Source organism: Hydra vulgaris, chromosome 02 (genome assembly GCF_038396675.1).
Source record: "Hydra vulgaris chromosome 02, alternate assembly HydraT2T_AEP".
Classification (NCBI taxonomy): domain Eukaryota; kingdom Metazoa; phylum Cnidaria; class Hydrozoa; order Anthoathecata; family Hydridae; genus Hydra; species Hydra vulgaris.
Genome location: NC_088921.1, coordinates 62115001 through 62125000, shown reverse-complemented (window position 1 = coordinate 62125000; position 10000 = coordinate 62115001). Strand labels below are relative to the sequence as shown.

Below are 10000 nucleotides of genomic sequence, written 5' to 3'. Positions count from 1 at the left end.
CACCTAATGCATAAAAAAATACAAAACTTATGGCAAAATTCTGAAATTAAAGAATAAATTATTTTTAGTGTTTAAAAAAAAACACAAAACTTAAGTTATTTATATTTGAAAGTTAAACTCGGCTAAAATAAATTTTAGAAACTCATATAAACTAAGATAAACTTAAAACTAAAAGTAAGATTCTATTAATTTATTTGACCTAAACATATTTATTTATATTGATATTTATTTCATTAAGAAATTTATTTAGTTTTCATTTAATCGCAATTTAACAAAAGCTGTTTTCATTAAACCTTTTATTTTTTACAAATTAATTGGAAAATCTAATTTTTCACTAATGTCAATTTCAAGCCTTTTATACTTTTCTTTAAAAACCATCATAACTGGGATACACAAAGCACAACTAGCTACTAAAAACCAATTCATCCATTTCGTACCAATTCCGGGAATTAAAGGCAATGACAAAAAAAGAAAACAATAAAAGTTATTTGAAAAAGTCATTGCACCAGTATTTATTCCTTCTGCTACTGGGTAGCTAGATTCAACAGCCAATTCAAAGAAAAGTGGAATGGTACCATTTAAACATATTCCTCCAATAATTGATGTAAAATAAAAAAGAGTAATTGATTTAGGTATTACTTCCACACATATCAAACCAAACACTCCAAAACTTGCAGTTGAGACAATAAACATCATAATTACAAGAAGCTTTAACGCACCAAGAAAATCAGCCATACTGAAGATAATAGAGAACAAAAAAAAAAAAGATAACAATAACAAAATAACACAATTAAATAATGTATATAACAAAAAACATATATAAACAATTTTAAAAACATAAAACTGAAAAATTAAAAAAAAACATGCGTACGCATTTTTTCATTGTTTAGTTACTGTAAACATATTACGTACAAAAACGACAAATTAACGATATGATATCTTCGCAGTCGGAAAAATGTCATCATCTTTCCCACGAACAGCTACTATTTTGGATGGGGGAAAACAAACTTTTGATCTGAAGCGCGAACACTAGCATTAACAAAAGAACACTTTAAAATGTTTTGTACACTTTAAGATGGTCTGACTTGTGCTTTCAAAACAACAAAACTTGAGCTCAATTTCATGTGAAAAACTTCCTACACCCAACCAGAGAAAAAATATTTATAAGCATCAAATAATGCTTTCTAATTAAGAGAAAATATTCTAGGAACTTTTATTAAATAATGATAAACATTATGGTAACGCACTGCTGGCCATTCAATTGGTCAATCTTTCCCAGAATTTGCAAAGAACTTGTACTGACATTGGTTGATTCCAAGGATTGCAAGTTTATAAACCAAACTTATAAACCATAATTCCGTTTTTTAAATCTCTTTAATTCACTTTTACGTACGAAGTCTCCTGCTTCATTAACTTAGCTAATCAGTTGTTTTCCACCATCCAAGATGGTAACAATTCACGCACTTCAAATTTCGCATAACTACGTGGTTTTCCGACTGCGAGGATTGAATGATACTCTTGCGTACTTAATACAAAGATAGTGGGAACATAAAGGGGATCGGAATTTTAATCCAGATCTAATAAATGGGGGAGTGGGTCTTAATAAACGGGTGAGTGAGAATTTTTTCCTAAATCTATTGTCACCCTTTAATTAAAACCTCGTAAATCCAAATTAATATTTTTTACAGAACAGGCATGAAATAATTTAATTCTAGTGTGGCTCGTGATCAAATGCGCATTTTTTAACAGCTGTTTTATAATATTTTCAAAAAGATTTAATATGCTTATGTAAATTTTATACTATGGCGAGAAAAATGCTCAAAATTTTCGACAAATCGAGATTTACGAGATTTTGTCGAAAATTAGCTTTTGAGTTTTTGTCGACGATTTTAAAGCGTACACTGACGATTTAAAGAGTACACTGAAAGTTTTTATTTTGATCAGTGACTGCCAGTCACTGACTGGTATATATTTCCTAATTTTTAAAGGTGGTACACAATAATTTTTTTTTCAAATTTGAAATATAAGTTTTTTTGTTGATAACTAGTAAAAATTAATACACGGGTCTAGATAAGGTTGAGGTGGGAAAATTTTGGGAAAATTAATAAACGTCCTCTCCCATGTATTAAGAACGCAAGAGTAATGAAGGTTTCATAAGAATAAAGATAAATATGACAATAAAACAATAAAAAAAAAATAAAAAAATTGGATACACTGTAAACATTTCAACTATCAATTAAATAAAGTATTACAAGTTTGAACACAACTTGGAATTATTTAAAATATAATTGTTATTGTTAAAAAACACCTATTATTTTAATTATAATTGAGTTTATATATTTTTAAAAGGCATTTTAGATATTATTTAAATTTAAGCATTTTTTTTAAAAAGACATTCTAACTTATATAACAATCATAATGAGTATACTCACATTGACAAAGCAACTCCAGAAATAGCACCAGCAACAACTGCCCAAAATCCTAACCAACTAGCAGTTTCATCGTCTATAGAAAATTCTTTTAAGTTTAAAGCTAAATCTGAACACCATGCACTGTATACACCAGTTGTCAATCCGTAAGCAAAAGCAATAAGTTGAAAGTTAGGATTTTTAAAGAGACTTTTCAATCCACTTAAAAAATGAACTCGTTCAATGTTTGAAGTAAAACTTGGTGGTTTTGGAGGCTTATGTGGAAAAGATAAAATAACTAATAAAAAAATACCACCACACATACCAAATTGTACATACATGAAACGCATCACTTGATTAGATAATTTGGAAACAAGAGCTTCATAAGCTTTATCGCCTTTTTTGATACCAAAAGAATCAAAGTCTTGAACAAGATGAGGACCAATGAAGAAGCTAAGTGCAGTTCCACAATAGCATGAAAGTGAACCAATCGCTGTAGCTGTTGTCCGCTGCTTTGAAGGAAACCATGTACTAGAAAGTGCAGTTGCTGCTGCTTGACCAACAGGTCCAGCAAATCCGATAATAATTTGCGCAGTGTGTATTAGATATGTTGCATTTACTGGTTCAGAGGTGATGCATCGTAGTCCAGTTCCAATTAATAAACAGAAACTGGATACTATTATAGCTTTGCGAAGACCTAAAAATGTCTAACATTATCTTATACTGCAAACCACTTAAATTTCATACTGAAATAGGAAAAGAGTGGACTTCAGTACGTACATCAACTATAAACTAAGTGGTATTTATGTAGAACATATTTTTTGATATATATTGACAGAACTTTGGTTTTAATTTTTGTTGCAAAAAATTATGGTGAGAAAAAATATTTGTTACAAACCCATTATTTTTATAAATGTGTTTTGCCTAATATTCAATATAAAATATTATGTTTAAGGATATATGCGATATGCAACTAGAGCAAAAGCTGGCCAAACCGATCACCGAACAATAAATATCAAATAACTATTATTTTAAAAAAATTTTTAAACTATTTTTTTTAAATAAGATAAAAAATACCAACAAGCACATTATTAATTAATTTTTTTTTTTTTTAATTGTATTTGAAAATATGAACACTAGAAGAAAAAAAAAATGATCGCTTTGATGATTTGATGAAATGATTTGCTTTTGGCAGAAAGTCTGTTAAAACCGATCAATATAAAATACATTTAATAAATTTAACATTTTGTATATGTAAATGTATATATTTTTATATATTTTTTATATAGCATACAGAAATATGCTATACATTTTTTATATAGCATACAGAAATAATAAAAGATTTACATTTTTTACAACAAAAAAAAATCTGAACCCATTACAAAAATTTTTAGCAAACATGTTTTGTTGCAGAGCCAAGTATTGCAATTTGGATTCTCGCATGACATCATGTCCGAATGTAATTCTTTTTTACACTTTCTGCATTTAATAACTTTTCTTCTTTTGGCTGAAGGTGTTGTAATCGGTTACTTCTTTTTCTGCAGAGTTGGCAATGGCATTATGAGTTTGCAGATAGGTTTACGCTTTTTAGCTTGTTTTTCAGCTAATTTGAGTTGCTTAACTTCTTTTCTATTTTTGAGATGATCTGCAACACCGTGTTCTGTAATACATTGGCCAGCAATTTTTGGAATATTAGGTTGCCTCGATTTTTTTACAAGAGACTGATTTTTTTCTTGAGAAAAACTCTTTAGCTCATTTTCCATTTTGATTTTCATTCTCTCATGTAGTGCTCTGTACTTGTCGAACCTCGAAGCTGCTGTTGCTGGTTCAGTAGATAATGCTAAAGACTTTTAGCATTATCTACTGCTGGTTCAGTAGATAATGCTAAAGACTTTTTGTTAGCAATGGCGTTGAAGACATCGGTTGATTAAACGTTTCGGAGATAGCTAATGCCTGTTGATTGATTTTATTTTTGTTAAGTGGAAATAACCCAGTATATTCAAAACCAACAATAGCGTGCAAACGTGTAAAACACTTACCGCTCTCATATCTCATACACCTGTTTGAGCAACGTAGGAAAATTTTCTTTATCTAAGTTTTTGCATTTGGTGTCTATAATATTTGGTAAGAACTGCCTTCCACACTTGTTTAACATGGCAATAACACCTCTGTCCAGTGGCTGAAGAATGTGAGATAAATGGGCTGGTAGACAAATCAAAATTATATTGTTTTCCCGACATAGCAATAAAGCTGCTAAACTGACGTGAGACGTATGTCCATCAAGATGTAAAATATGAGTACCACTAATAGCTTGAGATTCTGGTATATACACTTCCTTTAACCATTTAATAAATGTGTCATGCTCCATCCAACCAGATTTAGGAATTGAATATTTGGTGCCAGTTGGACCACCTAAAGCGCACTCAGCTCTAAAGTTTCGTTTTGCTTTGTATACCACGAATGGTGGTGTAAATTATTCATCAGCATTACAGCAATTGTTCACTGTATAATGGATTTTTTCATTGCTACCAGTGAGTTTCAAAACACGCTTTGCACCTTTTCGACATACTACAGTTGCTTTGCCTTGATCACCACAGAAACCCGTTTCATCGCAATTCCAAATGTGACAACCAGAAGTTATCCCAGACAATTGATATTGTTTAGTGATAACTTCAAAATAATTATCAATTATTTCTTGCGTACAAGAAGCGGCTCTGGCAGATGCTAAAGTGTGAGTTTTTCTTGTGGAAATTTCTTTAGAGCATTGGTTTATAAATGCCTAAAACCAGTCTTTGCCAGGCCTGTCGTTTTTAAATACGCCTAATTGATTTGTATGAAGAAGGTAACCGCATACAAAGTCCATGACATCATTTCGTGTTAAACCATAACCCCAATCACATAGGAGCTTAAACGCATGCACCATAATTGACTCTGTTTGCTGTGAGAGTACGGTTGTTGATTCTGATCTCTTGAAGCTAGCATTGTTGTTGTTCTTGCGACTTATTAGAGTTTAGAATGGAATGCCATATTTGAATGCAGCATTTCTGATTGAAGTATTTTTTTCTTTTATATCATTTAACGCAGCTTCTATATCTTCTTCATTGTATGACTTTTTACTTGTTGTCATATTGAAAGTGAATAATTAATAAATACCATTGAGTCATTTTTGTAAAATAACTTTATATAGGAAGAACCCGGAACTAACACATGAGAAAATCCAATAATTTAATTCACCTAGGTACCTAATTTAAAAATTCACATACTACTTAATAAAGGAATTTAAAGTAAATATATGAATTTTACCAGAAAAAATTTAATATTAATTTTTCTTACTTTTTTGTCTAATTTTTAACTATAAAACGAAAAAAAATTATGTAATCGATATTAAAATTAAATTTTCTACAAGATAGAGGTAAAATTATTTTTAAACGAATTATGGTTTCTGAATTATTACGATAGCAAATAAATGAAAAAAGCAAATTTTTACGACTCTCTTTTAAACTTTTATAAAAATAAAATGACTGAAAAATGACTTAGATTTTATTTTGACACATTTGAATAGAGGAGATGATTCTCTTTCTTCTGGTGGTTTTATTTAAATTTTTCGATCAGTGATCGAAAAAATAGTATGATCGATTTGACCCGCTTTTACTCTATAGCTACATGGGATATTTTGCTATTACTACTGCTATTCTGTTACCTCTACTTCTACTCCTATTCCTACTACTGCTGCTGCTCTTACTACTACTGTTACTGCTACTCCTTTTACTAATAGTTAAACTACAAGTTTTATTGGACCCAAAGCAACAAAAAAATTTCAAAATATGTTAACCTAGGTCTCAAAAGAAGTGAAATTAGATTAGAAAATAAGGTGAAAAAAATAAATCTCCCAGTTATTCTTATTATTATAACTTTAAATGAATAAAAAACAAACATGCTACCACAAAACTTGAAAATATACTGAAAAAATTTATTTCATTGTGATTAATGTATGGCAATGTTTTTAGATTGAGAGGAGCAGAACTTTATAAGTGTTCAATTAAAAACTTTTTAGGCTAAAACTTAGTAACTATTACTTAACCAAAAAAGTAAACAAGAGTCAGTTGTTAGCAGAATATTTTTTTTTTATCTCAAGTTTAAAATATTTTAGTAGAAATGTTTATGCATATTTATACAATTCATACATATTTGATATTTAAACTGTCAAAAGAAGAATACAATAAACTATAAACAAATGCTTTAACCATCCATGAGGTATATAAAAAAATTGTAATAAATAGATCCTCTGGCTATTTTTTTTAAAAAAACTCAAAAAAAACTATGTTAATAACCTATTTGTGTCTTTTAATAAAAAGTCATCTCAGGGAAGAGAAGACTTTTATTTTTTTACAACATGACCACGATTTTTTTGCATATTTTGATAATGTGCGCGTTTAAAAATGCGTTGACAAATTTAAACTAATTTAAAGAGAAAATTAAAAATAAACAAGCCATAAGCTGAAAAGAAAAGCAAGCTTAATGAATGATAAAATAAAGGATGAATGATAAAAATAAATGATGAATGATAAAAAAAAAAGAAAAATAAAGGATAATCAAGAGAAAATAAAAGCACAAAAATAAAAAAAATTTTAATTATAAAAATTTCTAAATTAACAGTTCAAACTTAGTAATAAACTCAATTTAAAAGCGCTTTAATTATTAGTTTACAAATAATAATTTTTACTAATTCACTATGTTTGTGAAGTGCTAAAGTTGATTTATTGTTATATTTATGAGACGCGACTGTTGGCTTGACATTGAATGAGGGTATCAATTCAGCAATTTTTTTTTCTAATGTTCTATTTTTTTAGTATACATTAGAAAATATCAAAGTTCCAATTTTAAAATAACTAATTTCGAAGTAATTATGTAAATATGAGGTAAGGAAGTATGAGAACGAAGTAATTATAGAATTAAGCTTGGATTAAATAAAACTTCAATCTTTTATAAATTCTATGAAGTGAAACACTTTCAAATTAAAATAATTTTAAGCTTTTATTTTTTTCTGTTTTTTTTTTATATATCATTCGTAAAAAAATTTATTTTTTAGTTTAGTTTCTAGCTTTTATTTCTCTTTTCAGGTTATGGCTTGATTATTTTTAATTTAAGATTATTTTTGATTATTTGATTACTTTTATTGATATTTTTATTGATATTTTTATTTTATAATTGATTACTTGATTATTTTTAATTTTAAGTTTACATTTGTTTATTTAGCGCATTTTTTAAAGGCTCAAATTTTCAAAACTTGCAAAAAGCCTTGGCCAAGTTATCAAAACAAATTAATAAATGTGTGGTCATATAAGGTGCACGCCTTTTTATGATATATATTACATAATAATATATATCATATAAAATAAAAATTTATATGATTTCTTAAGAAGGCTTATAAATAGAAGGTAATACACCAGAGAAAACTTTAAAAAAAAAAACTTAATTTTATAAATTATGTAATAAAATTTTTGCTTAAAATAAAACAATACAAATTATAATAACTCCAATGTAGGAATATAATATTTGTTTGTTTTACATTATCAATGTAAAACAAAATAATATATAGAAATAAGTGAGTTTTTTCTAGTAAGATTCTCGCAGAATCAGAAAAAACTTCATTAATTAAAATCTCACTTAACTCATAAAAAACCTGCGCGCTTTGTTCCTATCATTTCATATGCGGATCCAGCATTTTTTGGTGTTTGAAAAACTATAATCCAGACACCAAAGATTTATGTTTATGCTTAAGTCAAACAAGAATGTTTTCAAAAATCCTAACATTTTCTCCACTACCCCAAATGTGAGAACAACAAGTTTATAAAACATTTTTTTTACTTATCTCAACTAAGGTTATATTCATCGATAAATTTTAACTTTCAGTAAATAATCTTTTCGTGTTTAAAAATTAAAATTATATAAAGTTTGAATCCCGCTCAATTTGAGGGGTTTACAAATTGTACATGAGCTGAAAAAATTGAATGGTATTGCAAGCATATTTTTTAATATTTTTAATATTTTTAATATTTAATATTTTTTAATATTTTTAAATATTTTTAAAAAATAAAATTTTAACGTCACTTCAATTGCTTATAAATTATTGTTCTATAGTGTTTTTCATAATTAACACCTCAAGTTATTACCAATGTGGGACTTCATTTGTGAAAACAACATCAATTAGTCGAACTCTTAAACTGACTTTTGCCCACCTAGCTTGTTTAAAGCGATACACTGCACAATGGTAAAGTACGCAAAATGTAATAGATTGGCTTTAAAAAATCAACAACAAGCATCTATAAAAATTTCTAGCTTTTGATGTAAACGATTTTTATCTTTTGATAAATCAAAACACTCTAAACAATGCTATGAATTTTGCTGAGCATTATCTCATTATCAAAATTATGATGTCATTATGATATCATTATCAAAAACAATAAGAAAGCGCTAATAAAGCATGCAAGAAAATCCCTAATCTTAATAATCTCCCAAATCTTCAATAACAACAAAGCATGGATTAGAAAAGTGGTGCATTGTTTGATATCATAATGGGGGCATTTGATGGTGCTGGAGTTTGTAGGTATTTTCATACTTTTTAAATTTCACAGCATTATAGCAAAGATTTTGGCTTAAATCTTGATTACAAACTTGCTGTATTTAAGAACAAAAATGGTCACCAAATGGATAAGATAAAAAAGCATATAACACAGTGTTTCCCAACCTTTTTAGTGCCATGCCCCACCAAAGCTCATAAAAACTTAAAATGTCCCCCCATGTTACATATGAATAATTTTTAATATTATAAATTTTTCATAAGTAGCATAAATGATATACTACAGGAAGAAATCACAAAAAGTTATTTATTAAACAAAAAATGCAAGTAAACAAAATATAGTAAACAATATATAAGTAAATAAAATACATCAGGTATTCAAGTTAAAAATAAATGAAATTTAGTGAGATCCTTGTGCTTGATGCTGGTTACAAAGAGATTTTATATTGGGTTCCAATTTTTTTAGCTTCATTCTTAGGTCTTCCCGTTGTGTTATATCCTAACGATTTATTTTTTTAAATAACAAATCAGTTATGGCACTAAATCCGCATTCAGCTAAATATGAAGAAGGAAACGGTAATAATAGTTTTCTTGCACATTCTGTTGTGCTTGAATATTTAATTTTGGTCTCTTCAAAAAACCATACCATTCTTTTATATTAAATAAAGTTTTAACTGACTCGTCATTCTGCATTTCTTCTAATTCTTCTTGGTACTGCATATTTGAAATATGAGATAAATTAACTAACTTTGGCTGCATCGACCAAGTTGGAAAATCAATTTCTTTTATATCGGAAAATCTTCCTTTTAAACCAGCTAATAAGTTTTTTAGATATTAAGTATACCTTGAAGTTCTTTATTCTATATATTTAGTTTTTCAAAAATATCGGTTAAATAACTCAAATATGCCTTAGAATCGATCGTTAACAGATATTGCATTACAGTTTTGTCGCTTAAAAAATCACTAAGAGTATCAAACAATTCCATAAATCTTTTTAAACAGTTGCCTTTTT

General features: G+C 28.0%; 1 protein-coding gene across 2 annotated transcripts in view; it reads right to left on the bottom strand.

The window, feature by feature from the left end:
* The window catches only part of LOC105847155 (solute carrier family 49 member 4), a 44403-nt gene that overhangs the window by 14153 nt on the left and 20250 nt on the right, over window positions 1-10000 (bottom strand). Inside the window, exons 3-4 of one of the 2 annotated variants that reach the window (XM_065791632.1) lie at window positions 2433-3105; window positions 176-736 (exon numbers count right to left, since the gene is read on the bottom strand). The exons of the other annotated variant lie outside the window; for it this stretch is intronic. Of the exons in view, the coding sequence (XP_065647704.1) occupies window positions 304-736; window positions 2433-3105 (1106 nt within the window). The 3' untranslated portion in view covers window positions 176-303. Of the gene's footprint in view, window positions 1-175; window positions 737-2432; window positions 3106-10000 lie in introns of those variants that run through there. 2 annotated transcript variants of the gene reach the window in all.